The sequence below is a fragment of the Cupressus sempervirens genome, chromosome 7, assembly GCF_028749045.1.
Source record: "Cupressus sempervirens isolate cs-2001-9-10 chromosome 7, ASM2874904v1, whole genome shotgun sequence".
In the NCBI taxonomy this organism is placed as follows: domain Eukaryota; kingdom Viridiplantae; phylum Streptophyta; class Pinopsida; order Cupressales; family Cupressaceae; genus Cupressus; species Cupressus sempervirens.
Genome location: NC_143124.1, coordinates 768,577,776 through 768,602,360, shown reverse-complemented (window position 1 = coordinate 768,602,360; position 24,585 = coordinate 768,577,776). Strand labels below are relative to the sequence as shown.

The 24,585-nt window shown below is 34.7% G+C and overlaps 1 protein-coding gene across 7 annotated transcripts in view; it reads right to left on the bottom strand.

The window, feature by feature from the left end:
• The window catches only part of LOC149549576 (RNA helicase family protein), a 282,811-nt gene that overhangs the window by 210,772 nt on the left and 47,454 nt on the right, over nt 1–24,585 (bottom strand). For all 7 annotated transcript variants that reach the window (XM_089792897.1, XM_089792899.1, XM_089792898.1 and 4 more), the window contains exons 3-4: nt 21,925–21,999; nt 14,787–14,876 (exon numbers count right to left, since the gene is read on the bottom strand). In XM_089792897.1, coding sequence (XP_089649023.1) covers nt 14,787–14,876; nt 21,925–21,999 — 165 coding nt within the window. The remainder of the gene's footprint in view (nt 1–14,786; nt 14,877–21,924; nt 22,000–24,585) is intronic.

Genomic DNA, 24,585 nt, shown 5'->3' with positions numbered 1-24,585 from the left:
AATGGGCACAAATAAAACAAAGTATGATATTAATATATTATTACTTTTCTGGCTGACCATGCTTGAAGGCTAGGGAAAAAACATGGAATAAGAGAGCAGCGATTAAATATATTTTAAAAAAAAAACAATTTGATTTGGAAGGATGCGTCCCTTCCAAGTGAAGGAGTATGACCCCACCAATAGAAGCTATGTAAGGAAGGACCTTACTTGGAGGAAAGGCATCGAATAAAGAGGAGAGAAAAAAAAGTAAACAATATCATGAGCCTAATTGATGTATCTACAATACGACTATATTCTTAAATGCACACACTTTATTTAAATATTGCTCAAATAATAAATTCATAAATCCCTTATTTAATGATTGATCAATAATGAATCCAGTATTTTGGTTATATCATACTAATTAATAGTCTTAATTGATATATATATAATATTAATCAATAATACAAAATTAATATTAATACTCAATCTCATTTTATTTTATTTTGATGGGTAATGGGCCAAAGCCAATTTTAATTATTATTACTTATCAAGATCAATTATCATTTGTTAAGCTCAAGTAGTTTGAACTCAAGACCTCCCAAATAAGAGACTAGCAACTTACCGTTGTATTGTACATTGTTGCGTCATATTAATCAATATAATATTAGTCGTTAATATTAATCTATAATATAAAGGCCATGACTAAAGACAAATTATAAATAAAGTCAAATATGTTAGTTTCCATTTAAAAGATCCACTATACTGTGTTGTATGCGAGGATGCTGCAAGCAACCACTTATTATCCATGGGCATCATAGATAATTATCGAATCTTGGCGTTATCCAATTTCAAAGTCAGAAAAATCGAAAGTAAGGGGCCACTACCATATCATTAGCAAGGCATAACATACATTATCATTGCATAAATAAAGATTGATTCGGATTGGCTACAAAGATTCTCTAGTATCTTAAGATGTGCAGTGATGGATGACACCTCAATGATAATCGATTTAGGATAGAAGAGTTTTGATAATAGAGTGATACTATCCAATCAATCATATTAATCAAAGATTATCTTTATCATTACCGATGAAACAGAAATATTATTAGGATCGAACAGGAAGCCTCTTGCCCACATCAAGGTAGATAAATTATGTAAATCCACCAAAATAAGGGGATAACAATGATCAAAAGATTGGCGATTGGAAGTAGTTAAACGAAATGATTAGCATTAAGACAACGACTAATATAACGCTAAGCAATATCAGAGAAGACATTAATTAGATTTGAGAAAAACTATTAAAGTCAAATGGCAGTAATTGCAGTATTTAACTTTCAATGATCAGTAAATAAAGATTATCTTCAATAGATGAGTTGGCAATTACAACTAATCAATAGAATGTGCAATGGTGTGATTAGCATGTGATGAAAAGAGGCAGTTATGAGTAGACTTTTCATGTCTCTTGGATGCAACCTATCACTATAACTTGCAAGATATAAACGGGCCATCTATCTCATACCACAAGGCATTATATAGAAGATTATGTGGAGAGGTGACAAAACCATAGTGAAAATCATGATAGAGTTAGCAAAGGTAGATAGTATGCAAAAGAAGATTATCAACTCTATGTAGCCAATGTCTTCCAACAATCATATGGCCCATACAAAGATTATCAAGTAAACACAATTGGCAAATATATCAAATAAAGATTAGCATATGATGAAAAAAGGCAATTATGTGTAGAATTTTCATGCCTCTTGGATGCAGCCTATCACTGCAACTTGCAAGATATAAAGGGAAAATCTATTTTGTACCATAAGGCACTATATAGAAGATTATGTGGAGAGGTGACAAAACCATAATGAAAATCATGATAGAGTTGACAAAGGTAGATAGTATGCAAAAGAAGATTATCGACTCTATGTAGACAGTGTCTTCCAATAATCATATGGCCCATACAAAGATTATCAAGTAAAGACAATTGGCAAATATATCTATAGCGGATTAATATAAGGATGAAATATGATTCATTGAGACATCTATGCATCATAAACCAATATATTTGACTAAGTCTATAGGCGGTGTATACACAATGGCAGCAATCAATATATTTAAGACTTCAATGAGGCTGATCGAGAAACCATTATGAATAGTGCAAAAAGAGTTTCTGTAAAGACACAGTTTGTGTAATGTCCCCATTTTTAGCAGGTTCCTGCAGTTGGCTTGGTTAGTTCACCATTGCGACCCTCATGAGATGATAGTGAGATTGAGGGTCTCAATTGTGGGGTTATAGGCTTTTCAGCAATCTATGGTGTGTTTTGGCTCCATTTGAGAGACTTACTATTTATAATAAGTCAAACTATTGGTTCCGATGAGCTCAGTTGAGTCAAAGGAGTTGTGCGATGTTCTCAATTTTTATTTCAGGCTTCCAGTTTGGGCTCCAAGAATCTTTGAGGGAGTGCCTATTTATAGTAAGTCACCTGGTCAAGTTCATTCATCGTCTTTCATCATCAAGATCACTTTAGTGTTGTCAGATTTCGATTCTGATGCTTCTTCAGTTGTTTTCGCAAGATGGGTGAATTATTATTATTATTCATCTAAATACGCTGAGGTTGCTATTTTTGTTGGTGTTGTTGGTTGGTCACCTCAGTATCATAGCTCGTTGGAACCAAGACGAAAAATTCTAAATCATGAGAACAAGAAACAGTGGCCTTGAGTGTCAAAATATTAAGTTATGGTGGAAAAGGTAATTTTTGGAGCCAAAAGCAATTAATAAATTATATTAATGACATTTTATTATATTTTAATGTTGTGTAAATGGAGTTCTTTTGGGAAACTGGTGTCATTTGGAGATTATAAATATGAGGACATTTGATGAGAAAAGCATCTAATTATTTTTTCTCTCTTTGCTTGTTATCTTTGTGACAATTCTGAGTCTGTGGTTTTGTGCCCTTGCTGAAGTATAAGGGTTAGATTCTGAGTTTATCTTGCAATTTGCTACTGAGGTAAAGAAAATTGTAATTGCTTCTCTACTACATCTACTGTTATTGAGAAGTTGATTGAACAAGTGTTGAAGACTAGATTCTGGAGCAAATTGTGATTGCTTCTCTACTATATCTAATGTTATTGAGAAGTTGATTGAACAAGTGTTGAAGACTAGATTTTGGAGAACAAATTGAAGGCTGAATTATTAATTTTATGCTTCTACGTCCTGGCTAGGAGTTCATTCGGAATGTTAGAGGATTGTCGTTTTACTAAAGGGCAGCAATTTATCAATTACAGGGTCATGTTCACCTAAGAAGGGTTTGTGTGACAATTCTAAGGGGTCGTGTTACAATTTTCAAGAGTTGCATTCAATTTATATGGCTTGTGATATAAATTATTGGGACTGATGTAGATTCACATTGGACTGCAAATTAAAAGTCAAAGCCACTCTATATTTCCAAGTTCTTGACATTTTAATATATTATTGTTGTTACTATTTGTTTGAAACATTTTTGGTAATGAATTAAAGCTAGAGCAAATCCTTTGTTTTCATAATTATATAATTGCACAGTTCGTAGGGCAGAATTAGGAATTAATGTTGGCATTGTTGTCGGTAAAATGTATAGTGTAGCCGACGTGTAAAGTAGTATCCGAACGGGCGTGTGACGCTTGAGTCACCCCTTCGGAGAGGTATATGTATACCGTCCGAGATGGACTTTGAAATCATCATTGTAGTCATTGTATTCGGATTGTAATCATTGAGTGCATATATGAATAAAGTATATATTCTACGTTAAATCATGCTATACTACATGTGTTAAGTTTCTTACCATGTACGGTAAACATTTGGCAACGTTGCCTTTACAGTTTGTTTTGAGGAGAGGGGATGGCTGAATGTGGAGACTGCGGAGATGTGGCAGGACTGGGCCACGAAGAGAGATCCTAGTATGGAGAGCCGGGTAAAGGCTTTGACTCATGAGAGAGTGAAGTTACACAGGGAGGCGTACTACACTCTTCGGAGGAGTCAAGCGGATCAAGTGGCAACTAAGAGAGCTCGAGAGGAGTTAGCTACCAAGTGAGCTTCAGAGAGGGCAGCTTGGGAATCTGAGAGAGCGGCCTGACAATCCGAGAGGACAGCCCTGTTAGTCAGATAGAGTTAGTTGGTAGTAGAAAAAGAACAGGTGGCAATAGAGAAGGAGTTGGGAGAAGTCAGAGAGATGATGCAGTCAAACCTAGAGCTTCAGATGGAAGCAGCGGTAGAACTGAAGACTAGGAAAGAACAGGTCTACAAGCTACAGGCGGAGCTAAACGAGTTGAGGGCGCGGAGGCCACTATGCCAAGAACGCATCCCTCTGTCTAGTATTTATGCACTGATGTATTTTGTTTACCTTGAATTTTGTTGTATTGTCGTCCGGAGATGGCTTTTCTTTTGGGGGGGATGATGTTATCGGTAAAATGTATAGTGTAGCTGACGGGTAGAGTAGTATCTGAATGGGCGCGTGATGCTTGAGTCACCCCTTTGGAGAGGTATATGTATACCGTCCAAGATGGACTTTGGAATCATCATTGTAGGCATTGTATTCGATTGTAATCATTTAGTGCATATATGAATAAAGTATCCATTTTGCATTGAATCGTGTTATACTACATGTGTTAAGTTCTTACCCTGTACGGTAAATAGTCATTCATACAAATTTCTTAGTATTAAATTGATCTGAAATTGTAAGTTCCCAATTGCATTGTCTAGTGTAATATTGAAAATCAGATTATCAAATTTGCAACAATAACAATAAAGACTACCAAATGTTTGATGAAATGTCAACTATAAAATAATGAAGAAAATTGATGATTGTTAAGGATATAGCCAGCTAGGGTTATTATAGTTTGTTGAACTTGAGCTTTCGAACCTTATGGGATGATGTTTGGTGAGCCTTTATGCTATATTTTTCATAGCTTGTGTTTCCAAGTTGATTCAAAGAAGTTACAAAGGTTTTGTTGAAGACTAGTTACAAACAATATTTATTGAGAGCTATTTCAGACAAAAGTCCGATATACTCTTCAGTGAGTTTCAATGGAATAGAATTTTGATCTACGATTCTAGATGCATCAAGAAGACTTGGATTTTCTTTTACTTTCGGATTTTTGAGAATTGAAGACTCGGAAGTCAGTGTTCTCATTAGATAGTGAAAGGGGAATAACCTAATAAATGTTGGAGACAGGCATAAAGAAATGAGTTCATTTGTTAATTCAAGTGTTTGCATGCATAAGAACTAATGGAGAGAATGATATGATGCGAAGCTGATAATGTGAGTTTGTATTGGAGACAGAGATCAGAGATGATTGAGAAGAGGTATGAGTGGAATGTAACAATGTACTTCAAAGGAATTGTATTGGCATAGTTGATGCCTTCAGTCTATTCATCTCAATGGATTGTTTTCCACAGTGGATTGTTGTACACTTATTGATTTGTTGCCCTTATTATATTTGAATTGTTGTCAATCTGGGTTGTTGTCCTTGTTGTAATAGACCGGTGAGCTCCAAGTGAGTGCCTAAATGCATTTACATTCCTTATCTACCTTTAACAGGGTATTAAATGTGCTAATACACCATCTAGTGGGTTTGATCTCTACTGTGGTTTTTCCCCTGACAGGTTTCCACACAAAAAAATACGATGTTATGTGTTATGGTGTTATTTGCTTTGTATTGCCTTTAAGTTTACAAATTTGATATGTGGCTAATGGTTTAATATTTTAATTTGGTCACAACTAATTCACCCCCTGAGTTGTGTGTTGTGCATTGTTATTCCTAATAGGAATTTTCGTAGTGGGATGTTCTTCCCTCTCGTGGGCCAAGGGGTGACTTGTTATAGTGGGACACCATGCACTCTTGGGCTTGGTTGGGTTGAGCAGATTACAGGCACCCTGTCAAGGCTTTCCTACCAAACTAAATCACAATTGACTATGAAAGACACATTTAACATTCTTTGTTTTCTAATTAATAAAAATGAACCTAACAATATCTGTATTGTGTGTATATTTCATGTATGCTTTGTGATTTCATGCATTAATGTGTATACTTTTTGTCTTCGTGAGTAGGTGGCAATTATGCCATGAATAGTTTATAAGACTTTTGTTAGTGAATAAAACATTCTTTTGAAATGGTGTCGGTTGTGTCGTTAGTTGGTGATAGTTGGAGACTTAACCAACCGTGTTGAGTCTATTTGAACGGAATTGTAAATAAATGAGGATGTGGTTAATATTGGAACTATTATGCTTATGCTTTAATATAAGACTCTAGTATGATCAATGAAAATAGTATTTTGCAACTGTCGTGTGTTTTCTATGATATTGTTATTTATATTGTTCCTTTGTTCTGTTTTCTATGATATTATTATTTATATTGTTCCTTTGTTAATCATAGAACTTGTTGCATGACATTAGTACATAGCATAGTAATGAGACTTGCCGCGAGTCACGCAAGTCATACGGGTCGGTGAGTTAGGTTACCCATGTCAGGTCAAAATGACCCATGACTCCGACCTGCATAGTTGTCAAATATTTAATATTTCTCTAATGTATTTCTATTAATATACCTTGACTCGTCGAGCCACTGTTGGGTCATGAGTCATGACCGAGTCTAAGCTAGGTCACGAATCGAATTGCCCTTGCCGAGTCAGAGTCAGGTCCGAGTCTCATTACTTTGGTATATAGTCATGGTGATAATACTACTTCCATATTTGGCATGTAACATCACTTCCATAATTGGCACATAACAGTATACTGTGTATGACTTGGGTTTTCATGTATTCATAAATATATTTCATACTTTTGAATGTCTGGTTTTATTGTGGATTGGTTTAGAATAATAAGAACAACTAGGGAGAGATGAAGTTGAGGCATAGTATTATTCAAACATAGTTTTGGCAAATTCAATCAGCACCATATGAGATGGACAAAAATCATTTCTCTAGATGATTAGAGAAGAAGAGTTCTGTTGCCAAGCTCTAAACCATAAATAGAATATATATAGTTGCTTGAGGACAAGCAGATTTGAGAGGGGTGGATTGTGATTTGCCCTAATTGATATATCTAAAATACGAATATATTCCTAAATACATACACTGTTTAAATTTTAAATATTGTTCTAATTAAACATACATAAATCCCTTATTTAATGATTGATCAATAATTAATTCAATATTTTGGTCATATCATATTAATTAATATAGTCTTATTTAATAAACAATCTATAATATAGCAACCATGGCTAAAGACCTTTTATGAATAAGGTCAAACATAAAAGGTTAATTTCCATTTGGAAAATCCATTATACAGGGTTGTATGTGAGAATGTCGCAAACAACCACTTATTATCCATTGGCGTTGTAGAGAATTATCAATCCTTAGTGTTATCTGAATACAAAGTCGAGAGTATTGGGAGTAAGGGGTCACTACCATATCATTAGCAAGGCATGATATACATTATCACTACATGGATAAGATTGATTTGGATCGGCTATTAAGATTATCTAATCTGTTAAGATGTGCAGTGATGTATGACACCCTATTGATAATCGATTAAGGATAGAGGATTTTTGGTAAGACATCGATACTATCCAATCAATCATTTTAATCAACAATTGTCTTTATTATTATCGATGAAATGGAAATATTATAAAGATCAAACAAGAAGCCTCTCACCCACATTAATGTATATAAATTATGTAAATGCACCAAGATAAATGGTTAACAATGATCCAAAGGTTGGCGATTGGAAGCAGTTAAAAGAAATGATGAACATTAAGACAATGCCTAGTATAACACTAAGCAATATCAAAGAAGACGTCAATTAGATTTGAGAAGAACTATTAATGTCAAATGCTAGTAATCGCAGTATTTAACAATCAATGATCAATCAAGAAAGATATCATAAATCGATGAGATAGCAATTACAACGAATCGATTGAATGTGCAATGCTGCAATTAACATATAATGAAAAGAGGCAATTATAAATATACTTTGTATGTCTCTTGGACACAAACTATCATTGTGATTTGCAAGATAGAAAGGGACAAACTATCTCATAACATAAGGCATCATATAGGAGATTATATGGAGAGGTGACAAACCATAATGAAGATCATGACAGAGATGGAAAAGGCAGATAATATGAAAGAAGACTGCTAACTCTATGTAACTAATGTCTTCCAACAATCATATGGCCCATACAAAGATTATCAACAAAGTTGCATGGATATGGATACAAATACAAATACGGATACGGTATGGGGTACGGATACGGCCATTTTTTTAAGACCACCAATATGGATACGGCTGGACACAACATTGATAAATAAAACATACACATATTTAACATAGTTTTTAAGTTATAATAGGAGATTTTCATTACGTCAAAAGCAATATTGACACTTATAAGTTAATTTTACACTCCACAATTTGTAAACATAGTAGAGTTGCATTACAAGATAACTGAAAAAATGGGTTGCTGAAATAGAAAAACATTTTATTTGTCTTTCTCATTTGGTACAGGTTTTGCTTAAACCATTTTTTTTAAATTGCTTTAATAAAGCTTTCTTTAAATCAAATTTGGGAAGATTTACATCAGATCATTAAATAAATCAAATCCCATAGTATTTGGCATGGTTGGAAAATCAAGTTTTTTTAGGCAGACATGGGTACAATGTTTGACGTGTATCCAGGGAATATCAGATACGTTCCCAAATTGGATATGGGGATACGAGTGCCCAAGGAAGGACAGAGGAGTTTCTGGAAACTCTAATTATCGATAAAGACCACTGGCAAAAATATCTACAGCATATTAATATGAGGATGAAATATGACTCACTAAGACATCTACGCAAACCAATATATTTGATTAAGTCTCTTTATAGATGGTGTATACACAATGACAGCGATCAATATATTTAAGAATTTGATGAGGCTAATTGAGTGACCTTTGGATTATGAAATAGGAGATTATAGAATACATGTTACTCTTCATGAGGAAGAGATAATAAAAGAAATACTGATTGCAGAATGTTATATGTGAGTTCTATTAAAGATAATGATCCATTATGTAGTCTAAACTATTTTACATCTATTAGAAATAATGGAATCAAAATTTTATATATATATATATATATATATATATATAGAATCAGAATTAAGTAGATATATTATATATCTGAAATATATATTTGGTGTATACATATTTAGTCTACATAACAGAATGATCTAATATATTCGGAATATAAGAATTACCTTATACAAATAAATTATATATGTTAATTAGAATGAAACTAGAACTACGCATCAGCTATGTAATGCATGTTGATCAATATATTTGCAATACTTCAAAAAATAATATGTACTCATCTAATTATGTAATCATTCACTAATACAACTAAGTGGGTAGGGAGTTTGTAAGGGAGAGGACTAATCCAGTCACATTGAGGTGGATATTCCAAAATGGGTGAGAACCATGAGGGAAACTCTTGTAGATTGTTTCCATACCCGAGCACAATAATTCTACCATCCTCCTTAGGCCACCCTTAAACATCACACATTAAGTAAGAAATTAAGCTAGGAAAAATGAGTCAGGCCACCCTTAAACATCACACATTAAGTAAGAAATTAAGCTAGGAAAAATGAGTCAACAATAACTACTTAACACTTTTAGCCAAGGAATCAAGCCCGTGTATGATGTTTAAGCCATCCGTCCTCCTTGGGGTTATTTAGTAGGAGAAAAGAAAGGAATAAAGGCTCATTATGTATTATAAATCAGTGATTGTTTCTTAATATGATTTAAATGTATGACAACATATGATAATTATTGGGAATTGGCATTCTCCTAGTATGAAATGCCATCCCCAAGTGCAATTCAAATCCTAGTTGGGAATTTTAGAACAAATCAAGAAAGGTCCCAAATAGGGATCATTACAAACAATCCGATCTGAGGGAAGAGCATATGGATTAAAAAGGCATACTGCAGCAGACACATAATTAAATGTGATATAGTGATCAATCAATTTTGGAATAAATATAATGACTGTTTACCATTAAAACTCAGCAAGAAAACCTTCCAAGGTAAATTACCAGTTTTATGGATGAAACACTTTGAATTCTCTTAGCAATTTAAGGACGACCTGTTGCTGAGTTAGTGGCAAAAACCCCTGATCCAGACAGATGTGAAAGCACTTTCAACGTAGACATAAAAGATGAAATCATCACATTTTCGAGAAGAATTTAGCAGAACATCAAATATGTGATTTATTTTCAGAAATATGTCAAAAATTTATGAATCTGAATATTATAATAAATTCATAATTTTAGACAAAAAGCCATTACCATTTTGAGTTAAAATTATTGTTCAGGGCAAAAATTAGAGATGTTCCTAAGAGGGACATTACAAAATAGGCCTCAAATACATATCAAATGGGCCTAAGGCAAAATCAAGTTGCCCAAGTTGCATGTTATTTGTACCCGATGGTGAACACATCCCTAGACCCAATCCTGTTTGGGCCAAGTAGAAGATTTATAATGACCAATTTTGGTAACAAAGTGATCCTTGTTTTCTATCTTGGTAATCCTTCTGTCAAAAGCAATAGTGACGATGTTATGATTCTTTTAAATATATGAATTTCCACAATCCATAATAGTTAGTGTAGCTGTAGCTTTTTCTGCTTTTGATAGTAAATAATTTTAGCTGCTTCTGGCTATGATTTGTGTTGTCTATCTTGGTAATCTTGCCATCATAGATAAAGGGGTTGCTATATTGTAGCTCGTGAAATCTTATCTAGATACTTTTGTTGAGACTGATACAGGCATCCTTCAATATTGCTTAGAATGACCATCTCATTTTTATGGTTCATGCCAAGGATGTTTTGGAATGGTTCCATAAGGATAATTAATCCTTCCCCTACAACTATGGAGAATGAGTTAAAATCATGAACCAATGATAAATCATCTCCTATACACGAGTCACTCTAGAGACAATTGGTGGACAGTTTGATTTATTGTACATCCACTTGACCAGATTTTTTTTCCTGTGACTACTTATCTCTCAACTTTTAGCCGAGCTAAAGCTTGTTCATGGGCATGCAGCAAATTGAGTGTAGCAATATGCTAAAGATACTTTTGATTTTAGAAATTTTGTATCAGAGGATAAAAGATTCTCAACTAATAGGATACAAAAACTCTTATTGGGTCAGTTCAATTGATATTTGAAGATTAACTACTGACCATTTTTTCTTTTGGGTTTAAGGGTTGTTTTGCAGCAGAGTAAGCTTCAAAGCGTTGTAAATTATGTTTCACTGAAGCAGAGTACTAAGAAAATCTAAATCATTGTTGCAAAAATAGTATGGTTAGTTGAGTTTTGAGTGATCAAAAACCTCTTCAAATCAAATGGAGTCCATTATTTTGCAACAATCAGGAACTCTTAAAGCTGGTGAAGAATTGGCTGGCCATCAAGAAGTCTTGAAACACCAGCATAAATACATTTGGAAATTGGTTAATCTTAATGATATTTCCCTCCGCAACTACACATATCAAGCACGGTCTATTCAACTCAAAGTATTGAGAATCGGAATCGGCAAGGCCAAATCAAATCGGCCACGAATCAACAAATTTAAAAAACCCTTGATATTTAGTAACTTATTTCATAAACCCTTTATTGCTGATTCGATTCACTGATGCACAAAAAATCATTTGGCTTGAATCGAATCACATGAATCACCACGATTCTCGTTACTATGACTCAACCAATGACTAATCTTCTTGTACAATTCTTATTGTCAAATTTCGGCAAACATGAAGTTCTCTAATTTGGACATTGATGAGGAGGGAGAAAGGTAGAAACACCAATGTAACTTCTGTGTTCAATAAAAAATACAAGCATACACATATTGAAAGGTTTGTCATTCAATTCTCCCAAAATTTGCGCATTCTTTATTCCAACACTTATTTCCTCAAGTTTTTATGGTGATGAGATCCCTCATCAAGATCAGCTGAGGGTTATTGAGGTGTGTCCATTCTTGATTTGTATTAATCATTCATTTTTAGACAAAAATTCTTGGAATTTGTGAGAACAGAAAATGGCCACATTCCTAAAGTGAGTGTTAAATAAGATTCATAGAAGTATCTTGCAAGGTCCTACTAAAAAAATGTTTGCAAGGGTGTGTTAAAGATACTCTGTATGTTCTCCTAAATGCCTACATATTTGAGAATTCTAACATGGTGCTATTTTGTGGTTTTTCAAAGCAAATACCCTATCTGTTTTTTCATTTCTCCCTTACTCCTTTAGACATTTTATGAATATTCTAATAGTTCTAATATTCCATAAGATAATCTGCCTTATCCCAAGTGAGATGTGCCATTGGTCCCAGTACTATGATCTGCAAGGTTGACTGTCTATTGACCTGCCATACCTTTTTTTCCTGAAAATCTTTGCTTATGGTATACCAAATAGGGATTTTCCCAAGGTACAAGGAGGGCTGCTTTTCATTCGCGTGTAATCTGCAACATAGAGAGCATTTGAATATTTAAATGGTTGGGTGTTCCTTTAGTAGTCTATCTGGAAAGGAGGTGATCAAGGTAGAGGTGAGATCGGTTCCTTCACTGGGCTCTTATGTCTGTTTCTCCTTCCCCTTGTGCCAGAATATGTCTTCAGATCAGATACAGACACAGACATGGCTCTCTTTCCCTTTTAAGATAGAATATGTCTTTGGATCACATCCAGACATGGCCAACAAGGATAGAAATGAATAATCTGTTGATCATATGTTGTTGATCCTATGCTTGCAAAAATGTTTTTGATAATAGAGAATTCCCAATAGCTTGTGCTTTATTTGTAACACGTGAAGCACTTAGTCCTTTGTTTGTTTGGATATTTTAATATTCTTTATCTTATGTTAATCTCTTGTAGCAGTCTGTGTCATATGAAAGAGAAAGACCCTAACTAAATGACCATGTTTATGATGAAGCATGCGATGAAGGGGGATATTATCACAATCCATAAGCTGCTCTTATTTAATATGCCCATTTCAAAAAAAAAATTTGCAAGACAGAGGCTTTTGATAATCTTTGTTTGCATGCAATCTACCATAATTTAGAATCCCCATGTGTTTGTAAAACCTGGATATTATGATATTTTTCCCTATATCAATCCCTATTCTTTTTGGTGATCCATCTTTCCTATAATCACAAGGAGCAAAGGAACTCCGACTGAAAAAGGCACAATTCTTGGAAGATCCTCTGTCAGGCTAAAAATGAGTGACCAATGTTCCATGAATAAATAAACCTGATTTTTGCATAAACCAACGACCTTCTTGCAAGCCATCCTTTTTCCTTATTTCAAGGAGAAGATGGCCATGAGAAACCTTTTAGGCATCACTAAGATGTGCACAGATCCAAACAGGCCTCTACTTTTCCTAGAAACCTTGCTTAAGGTTTTTTCCCTTGGAAAAGTGCCCATGAATTTGCATATAAGGTCTTTTTCTTCGACAAGCCAAAGTCTATTCTATTTTATCTATTGAGAAATGATACTTTGGAGGGGTTTGAAAAGTTTTGTTTTTGGACAGAAAATTGGGATTTCTTTCTGTTCTTTGTGTATAAATGTGTGAAATTTCAAAATGCCTCCTTGCAAATCTGGTTTGATTTGTTTGACACAGCAGTTCTCAAATTTGAACTGGATGATTTGCATTTTGGGAGAAAGCCATGAACTCCTCAGAAGATGAATTTGTGACCCTATCTTTGTCTATTGAGAAGCAGAACTGAGGTAGTCTGTTGAGTGCATGGTCTTGTTTGACGGAGATGAAAGCATAGATCATGGTATGCGGAAACAAGTTTTAAAATAAAGACTACAATTCTATAGAATAAGCCTTGGGAAAATGCCCATGAATATGCATATAAGGCCTTTTTCTTTGAGAAGCCAAAGGCTATCCCATTTTATCTGTTGAGAAATGATACTTTGGAGGGGTTTGAAAAGTTCTACTTTTGGACAGGAAAGTAGGATTTTTTTCTGTTCTTTGTGTATAAATGTGTGAAATTTGATAACACATTCTTGCAAATCTGGTTTGATTTGTTGGACACAGCAGTTCTCAAATTCAAATGGATGATTTGCATTTTGGGAGGAAGTCATGACCTCCTCAGAAGATGAATTTGTGACCCTATCTTTGTCTATTGAGAAGCAGAAGTGAGTGGTCTGTTGAGTGCATGGTCTTGTTCAACGAGGATGAAAGCATAGGTCATGGTATTTGGAAACAAATTTTTAAAAAAAGATTACAATTCTATAAAATAAGCCTTTATCAACACACAAATAGAATTTAGCAATATATTCTCCATCTTGCTTTGACAATCTTATAGCCTCTACAGACAATTAAAACAGCAGAAACCTTCATCGCAATTCACTATTCTCTACAAAGCTTGACACAAACAGCATCAACCTTTCAGAATTTCTCTGCAATCTTACTACATATATAGAGAGAAGTGAATAGACTTGAAGATAAACTGTATTCAGTAATAAGGTGCATTGCAAATCATTAGAAACAAACAAGGCATATTTATTGTACACAATAAAAGATACCCTAAACAACTAATAATTGAATCTGTGCTTTATAAATAACTCATTCTGCATGGGTGGATTCATGATAACTAGCAATTGCAAATGCAGCACCAATATAAATCCATGTGTACTAAACCACTTAATTGCTAGGCATTACAAAAGAAAATGAACTGATCACATTTCCAAAGCTTTAATTAGTATGCCCATCCTAATTATGGTGTATTTTCTCAAGTATATACCGGAGTAGTGACATCTTCAAAACGTATTGAGTATCCGACTTCTGCACCAACCTTTACACCCATCTCCTCTGCCACCCTTGAAGCAACTGTCTGGAAAGCATATTTAAGAACATTATGGGAAATAATTAATGCCAAAAGTTGTCCTTTAAAAAGCTTCTATTTTATCCATGTGTGATAACAATGAAATAAAAAAATTAACATATAAAGCTATCATGATTGTGATTTCACAGATCCTATTTCTGAGATTTGCAGATTTGTGTTGGAAGTGAAAATGTAAACTGACTTCATAGACAACAACATGATACAAACAAAACATTTACAGCAAACTGATTAGACAACCAAGATCTAGTATCAGACAGTAGAGCAAAAAATAATGCAGTGCATACAATGAAATTTCAATGAAAAATTATTTGAGGTGAGTTAAGATGCTTATAGGGTTATAGAGGTGCACTTTAAGGAAGATAGTTATACAGTTACATAGAGGTGCACTTCAAAGGTCCTCAGCTGAAAAGAAAACTCTTGCTTGTACCCCACAGACAAAATATGTCTAGAGTTGAAGGATCCGGTCGCTAGATTTACATCATGCAAAGTTGCATTGATTTTATCCTATATAAATATGTAAAGCATGCAAGTCGTCTATCAACTTATCAGGTGGGAAGGAAATGCAACAGGAGCACATTATTCAATAAGCATTTTGTTTTCTTCTCAATATTCCAAACTGTTGGAAGATATCGTTCAATACACTTACATAAGAGTTTTAGGTAGCCAGGAAAAATTTTGTTTGACAACAGAGGCATATTTTGGGTTGCAGTCATCCTTTCCACAATTAGATTTTCTTGACACCTTGAACAGCTCAAAATGGGAGCAAGAAACTGTCTCTATGTTAGTGTGATCAAACAACAAAACTGCACAACCCAGTCAGTCACCACAAAGAGCAAGCCATTCTTGGTGTACAGTTGACCAGCACACAATGAGGTCAGCTATATGCATTAATTGGCTATATTAGAAGATGCAAGCACAAATGGTGGTATGGATAGCTGACCCAGCACAGAGACGTTGACCACACATACTAAATGTCAATAAGGTGTTGGAAGAAGAAATCAGCATTCACAGAAGGGAATGGTTTCCTAGCAAGGTCGCACGGGGACAGGGACAGGGGTACTTGGGTGTGTCAATATATATATATATATATATATATATAGGAATAGAAAATCTGAAAATACGAGTCATGACAATGGTTTTTCAAAACAAGAACAGTGATAAAGTTTGCAGATGTAATGTATTGTCATCATCACTGTCTAAAAAGTTTATCTCTTTGAAATCAAATTCATCATCACTAGCATAAAGACAATCTTTTGGAATTTTTGACTTGTAAGGCTTTCTAGGTTTCACTTTTCTTTCTCTCTGAGGACATTGATATGAGAAAAATGCCAAGAAGAAAAAGATTTCTTACCTTTAGATTCTCTCTTTACTATTAATGAAACAGCCTCATCAATCTTCTTTTCTTCTTCCTACATTTTTTCCCATTCTCTAGCATAATCACCACAAGTGCTTGCACTTTTGGTTAGTACTCTTTTATCCTTATGTGTACTAGCTTTAAAAGCAGTCTCAAATCTAGGTAGATTAGGCTTCAATCTAGATTCAAATGCTTCCAACTTTCCAATCAAAGTTTCTCTATTAAAATCTAGCATAATAGGAATAACTTCTTCTATTGCAATCACCTTAGTATCACAAGCAGGAGTTAGCAATCTCAGAATTTTGTAACATACCTCATATTTTGATATAGTTCCTCCACAACCTTTTATGCCTACAACAATCTCAGTGATCCTTTGAACATATGGTTTTCAAGCATAGTTTTCCAATTTTGTAGCCTATACTTCTTTGCAAATTTATCTCCTTCATAAAGTGCTTCTAACCTTGTCCAAATATCAAAAGCAAGTTGTAGACCTTTTTATCTCAACAAATTCTGTTTCTAGAAGTGCAGAGATCAGTGCTTCTCTAGCATACATGTTGTACATAAAGATCGCCTTCTCCTCATTAGCACAAGTAGGTAGATCCTTTTCTTCCTTGACATCCTTCTAAGTCTTTGTAATCATCCAGTAATCAATCCCCATGCAGATCAGATGAGTTTGCATCTTATCTTTCCAATTGTCATAGTTTTATCCATCAAACTTCCCACTTTCCTTCGCGAATGCCATGGATCTCCTAAAGCTACTAAGCTTCCTTATCAACAAGTACTTGATGCTTTGATACCAATTGTTAGTAAGTAAAGTCCACCCGCACAACTAAGAGGGTGGAGGTGAATCAGTTGCAAGTAAATCAAACTTAAATTCAACTTTCTAAATCCAACTTCAGTAACCAAAATAGTGAGCAATGCCAAGAGATAACACATGCACAATGACACAATGATTTGTTAACTAGGGAACCCTTGATCAGAGGGAAAACCCTGTTGGTGATGGTACCCACAAGATGATGTACTAATATAAATATTCCTTGTGAAAGAACATAGCCCTGTTAGGAGTCAATTATAGTACAATTGGTCCATTAGTCCATGTTAGGAGACTTTGAACCCTTGTCAAAAGGTTCTAACCCTGATAGGAGCCTGAAGAAAGACACCTAAACCCACTGTTCAAATTGCTTCAGCAACTGTATACAACAGATCTTCAAAATTGTTGCTGGTATATTTTTAAAGTCTTTCAGGAATAGTTAATTATTGATTATGTGTTAAGAGTGTTAGTTATCAAAAGAAGTTCAAACGCAACGGTTGGGTCGCAACCCTTCAGATACTATATGTACATTCTCCTAATAGGAATAGAGGTCATGAATCTTGAGAACACTAATATACGATGTACTGGAATGAATATTAATGAAATAAACAGTAAGGTTTCCTAAAACATTGTGTTATCTTATTTATGTGTTGTGCTTTCATTTCTTTCACAATATGCACTAAACTAGTTTACTGGCCTCTATCAACCACATCGGTGAGAGCAGCAAGATATGCCTCTAAATCCTCATTGGTTGTACCATATGTTGGCTCCTCTACCATTTGTACCACGCCCTTTACCATCACTCCTAGAGGACATCCTCCCTCTGCTACATCTACTACCATCTCCTCACCACCTCCTGTACTACCCAACTTGGGTGTCGCTACCTCTCATTGTCCTGCACTATCCACCACCATCAAGGATAACAAATCCAAAGAGTGAACTAACCAAATTGCAACTCAATCACCAATACAGTTCCTTCGGAGTTCAACACCATCAAATAGCTCTATCTTTGCCATTCTCTACTCTGATGATTCTCCTTGTAAGTTCAAATCAACTAATAACAAACATTACATGATGATGGTATCTTTTACTCAACCCAAAAATCTTCCTAAATATCCTACTCAAATGATAATCAAGTTGGCCTTTTGAGCTTCCCCACTGTACAATTAGTTGCATAGGACCTCATTAAGATATTACATTAAGGTTCCCATACATTACATTACAATTTACAACTTCCAAAATAATTCCCAATACAAAAATTGGCTGTTAATGAACCATAGTTACGGGACTCGAATTCACTTCTAACTCGGACTCAGACTCAATGATTGGACTCTGCAAGGACTCGAAAATCAAAAAACCCATGAAATTCAAAGATATTTAAGAATTTAACAATTTCTTCATGCATCATTTAGTTAATTAAGATCAAATACACAATAATTGAGATAAATAGATGCTACTTAACACTCATATACAATTTTGCATAGATCACATAAGTATAAAAGCAAATTTCTTAAGGAAAAAAACTGAATAGGGCAGAGGACCTAGTAGTTGAGCACCCTAACTTCACGCGTCTCAAAATCCTATGTGGAAATTTCAAATCACTTCCATTCTTTTACAGCAGCTTTCTTGGCAAATCCCCTGCTTATAACTAAGGTTTCAGAGCCACATGATCAAATATGATGCCACATCAGCATGCTTTTTGCCAAGGTGTCCAAAACAGCCAAAAAAAAAAGTGAGACTAATCATGGTGCATTAGAGACCCCCATACTTGTGCAGCTGATGTGGCATCACACTATTGGTTGTTTTTTGGGAAAAGGGATACATTTCATTCAATTCTGGGTAGTCTCATTAACAAGAACAGATTTAAAGTCACAACTATTGGTACAATCTTGTCAAAAATATTGGATATTAAATCAGTAAGTGTGGGTATTTAGTTAACAACTCCTATAGCAACCATTGGAACATGCTCAGGTATTGGGTCCTCTCCCTTAACATAATATAAAGTTGAAGATTTAAGATTTAAGATTCAATCCTTAATAAATTCCTGACATACCACAACATCATTTTCAGAATTAATATACACTGAATGAAAAAAAAAAAAAAACACACACACACACACCTTCTAGAAATCTCTAGCTTTTTAAATTTAAAAAAAAAATCTTTAAAAACTAAAAATTAAATAATATTAAAAAATTAAAAAATTCTTGGGCTCGAGACTCGGGAGAGTCCCTGGACTCGACGAGTCCACGTGGACTCTTTCAGGACTCGGCCGAGTCAGAGTCCAGAGGCCATTTGCCTCATAAAGGCCACCTCTACCTCGGACTTGCAGAGTCCTACTCGGACTCGCAAAGTCCCAGAACACTACAATGAACATATCGCACTTTACACTTTAGCAACCTTCCCAGAATGATCATCAAGATATGCTAACACAAATATGCTTTCAACCTCAATCCAAGCTAGCTAATCTTAATTCCATCCCACTCATAAGATACAACTAAAATACCTGCAACCTATTTCCTGCACACTGGCTTGCTACCAGTCTTCACCAAATGAATTGCAACTCATCCCATCCTTATCCAAAACATATGCGAACATAGATGTAGCATCTGAACACATTCTTGAACATAATCCTAAGCTCGCATAGCTTAACCTGTTATATCCTATCTTCACTTACCAATCCAACCTCTGCGATGTACAGAATCCTTGTCTGACATGAACACAAACACATATATGTTGACATCAATGACAAACCTATCATCAATACAACACATCATCAACATGTCCAAGTGCCAACCAGCTCTATAATCCTAATAAATAGCACATGGGTTGGTACACCTCCCATTATGAAGAAGGAAGTTGAGTCCAGCAATTTTGTTTCGAGAAACTTTTTTGAGAGGTAGCTTTATGGCATTTAGATATTCCAAATAGCTCAGAGGGTGGATGGCCTTTTTGTTTGTAGAACCCCAAAGGATTAGTTACATGGTCACTATTGTTTGAAGAGGTTGGTTGGCATGATGTTGAGCTTCTACCTTTATTTGACTCTTGTGGTTCTTATGATCTCGGCTAGAGTGAGGTTCTCAGTTGGATTGAGGGTTTTCCCACATATGATAGCAGCACATGGCAGGTTGATTCGATAGATTGTGCACATTGAGTGATTCAAGATCCTAGTTTTCATATGATTGGTGCATTGTTGCTGTGGAGAATTGATGAGAAGCTTCACAATTCTAGACATGTTATTTGTATCATAGTAGTGCAACAGCTTGGTGGAACAGCTTCCTTGAGATTGATATGGTATCCAGGCATTCTAGTTATAGGATGCATATACCAATTTCTTGAGGGTAAGCAATCTCTGGGAGGAAGGACTGTAACGTTTCCTTTTCTAGCCATTATTTTCAAAGGCGTTGTTAGCTCAATTCACCATGGTCCCATGGGCTAACTAGGACTTTGCAGGGATCAATGTGAGATTCGACATCGGCATCTTCTGTTTCAGGCAAATTGGAGTCGTGATAGCAGGGTTTGCAGATACTTACTATTTATAGTAAGTCAGCAAGGATCCACATTTTTGGGCTTTCAGTGTTGGACTTGGAGCACCTCACCGAGCCCTTTCCGACAAACTATCACACATGCTCTTTAGAGCCCAACTGGTTATTTATTTTAATGCATTAAGATTACACATTTTTAACAAACTGACATTTAAATTAAATTGCATCTTAATAAGTCACTTTATTATTATATGGTTATAATAATCTCTAAGTGGAAAAAGGACAGTTAAAAAGAAAAAGAGAATAGAAATGAAGAGACAAGAAGGGAAAGGGGAAGAGTCGCTGAGTTGTGCTTAAAAGGAGGAAGAACTCATTTCAGCATGCTTGGTTTTATTATTTTGGTTCTGGTTTTGAGTTTCACTTGGAGAAACATAGGGAGAGCTTACAGCTTTCTACTTAGAACTGAGGATGGAAACATTCAGGCCATTTCTAGTGGGTTAGATGCAGACCCGATTCATCATTGTAGAGGATTCGAGACGGAGTTCACCTTGAGCTAGCAGGTTCTTTCTTGTATTTCCAATCTAATTGTATTATTGTATTTAAGGTTGGATTTTGGTATTGTGAAGTGATTGTAGTGCTGGTTTATAATGCGATAACATATATTTACATGAGCATATTGCTTGTTATATTACTACTTTTTAATGCATGAGCTCTCTGTTGTATTTTGAAATTTGTTTGTGAGAACATTTGGGAAAACATATTCAGTAGGATATTACACCTTACTATCTGGCTCTATTGAACCAGGGGGGGTTTTCCCTGAGGTGTCACAATAGATATTATCATATATTATCATAGAATCTAAACATTTACACTATAACACAAACCCAACCTAGTGCCCCCTACTTTAGCTGTCACTTCATGCCTATATGTTGATTAGGTGGACTCAAGGTTAAGTGCCTCATTAAAGTAGATAATCTACCACATAAATGTGCATAGCCCGTCAAAAGGCAGAAAATTTCTGACTATAGGTTGTGACTGGTAGTATTACTTGGCGAGGGTCTGCGCCCCTCATAATTTATGTTGTATCTGTGACTTCAATATTGGCTCGTATGCTCTCATTTAATATTTTTGTTTCTTTAGGGATACATATTACAAGCATGGTATTGTTGGTAGTTTATCCATATTTTTAGTGTGTTTCTTTGTTGCAATGGGTGATAGCCTGTTCAGGGCTACCCGCAACCATAAGGTGATGCATCAAAACTGTACTCCTGTTGGAAAGTTGACAGACTACAGTATTGCATATACAGTTTCTGCACTTATCTGCGTTTACTTGATATTTTTTGAATCAATTAAAGAAAAAACTTAAAAACAAGAAAATATTTTCAATACCTGAACTGCTAACCTTCGTGGCTGAGTACAAGCAATTATTCGGCCACCTTCTGCCCAACCAGCCTCTTTGAGGTACTGATCCATAGAAAAAACATGTGCATCAACTACATTAGGCTAGTTGCAAAATATTCTTTAGTTAAGAAAGTAAAGCACAGAAGACAAGGCCCAAAATAACCCAATCACATAGAATAAAGAAAAGCATGACAAGGGTTTTGAGTAAAATATCATAACTGAAATTGCAAATGAGATGATAATTTACAAACCTTTCCCAAAATAAAATAAATCCAAAACAAAGTACCTAGCAAAAGAATGAAAATAGGATTCTCAGCAACTATTATTGGAAATTTCAAAAAAAGACTGCATGAAATGAAAGTGAAATCAGAAATACAATGGACTGCCCTGAGCTTCACTTTCATAGTCAACACTTTTGCATGCATCTAACATTTATTTGTTTCTAAACAAACAAGATTTTCAAAATGCTAATTAACACAAATGGCACATCCAAGTGATAATGACTATAATTCCCTTCATAATTCTATGGGCCAAAAAGAAAAACTAGGAAGTAAGAACTAAGAAGGCTAACAGAAGCATCATTAGATTATTTTAGTATCCTAGGTTGTTGTAAATTAAGCTGCTTCTTTTAGAATCTTATCTAATGGTCATTTAGGTTTTCTTTTTAATTCTTCTTATATTAGTCTATTTTTAGAGTATGTTATAATTAGCATCTGTAAAACTCCATTTAAGAGTTCATTGTTAATGCAAGAATAATCCGGTCTTTTGCGATTTCATCGTATTAGACAGGGAGCCAGTATGGGTATTGTTAGTTTTATTGGATCTCTGATAGATAAAACAATTACTACAAGAATAAGGTAACTCTTACTTGTATTACTGTTGAGCAGCCTTGTTCTTTGAATATTGCAGATCTCTGGGACTGTGGGTGTAGAGTCGACTTCCTTATCTTCTATTGCTAAGACGACTTCTTAATATCCCTGCAAATTAGATATTATGGAGAAGTGTTTATGATAAACTAGGTGTAGATTGCTGAGACAAAATGTCGTGGATTGATAATGTTATTCAACAATCTGCACTTCCTTTATATACAAGGCGGAGAGTCATGACCCCAGAAGAGTCATGGCTCTACGTGGCCTTTGGCCACGTAGTCATGCCTCTTCAGTGGCATGATTATTGTCATGTTTAGTTAAGGCAAAATGAAACACAAAGTGCACCCATATATGATACATCAAGGAGCCCGATCACATATAATAATGTGACAATATAAATGTGACTGCCAATATGTATATTGTTATCTGCCGATGATTATATTGCAAATGTATATTATCCAAAGCATATATATATATATATATATATATTTAATAATCAGCAGTAACAACTTTATCTATTAAACATAAACACAGATCAGATAAACATTAATTACTTCTACTGATGCTAAAACATTAACACTCCCTCTTTAGCAAGGGAGAAGTAAAATACCATTAGAATTTTAGCATAGAAATCTGATCACTTTATCTGATCTTCACACAATGGAATAGTTAAAAGTCAAAACACAAAATTATGAACAATTATCATAATGCATATTAAAATCTCTAATTGTCTGAAACTATATCTAGAGTAACCGCAATGAGAATGTTACCTATGATCTCTAATTGCTCGAGGCAATGTCCAGAGATGTCCATAGTAATAACATAAGATTTCATGATCTCTAATTGCTTGAAACAATGTCTAGAGATGTCCATGAAAACTTGTTATTCATGATCTCTAATTGCTCGAGGCAATGTCTAGAGATGTTCATTATAATAACATGAGTTTGTTATCTATGATATCTAATTGCTTGAAACAATGTCTAAAGATGTCCATGATAACAGGCCTATTACTTACAAGATCGTCATCTTGTAAATAATTACCTTCTGAATAAATATGTACATGAAAGATCGTCACCTTTCATTACATATGATGCTACTAACAAACAATAGAAGCATAAACACACATGAATTTAAATTTGATATAATATTCAATATTACAAATTAATCATACCAAGTTTTTCTCTGAAGTATTTCAACTTCACTTTAGCAAAAGGCTTGGTAAAGATATCAGCTGTTTGCTCATTAGTACAAATATAATGTAATTGAATAATTCATTGATTCACCATTTATCAAATGTAATGACAAGGAATTTCAATATGTTTGCAGCGATTATGGAATACTGGATTGGTTGAAAGCTTCATGCAACTTTTATTATCACAATGAATCACAATGGGCTTCAAAGGTCTTTTAAACAAATCTGCCAACAACTTCCATAACCATACTACTTCTCTAGCACCTAAAGAAGATGCGATGTATTCTGCTTCAATGGAAATTAGTGCCACTAAAGTCTGTTTTCTGCTGGACCAAGAAATCATGTCAGATCCTAGACTGAAGCAATATCTAGAAGTACTTTTACGTTCAATAGGACTACCTGCCCAATCAGAATCTAAATATCCATGAAGTTTGATGTTGACCTTCTCATATTTGATTCCCATTCCAATAGTACCTCTCAAGTATCTCAAAATGTATTTAGCTGCATGGAGATGTATCTTCTTTGGTGCACACATAAACTAACTCAAGATGTCAATAGCATAGCATATGTCAAGACGAGTATTAACCA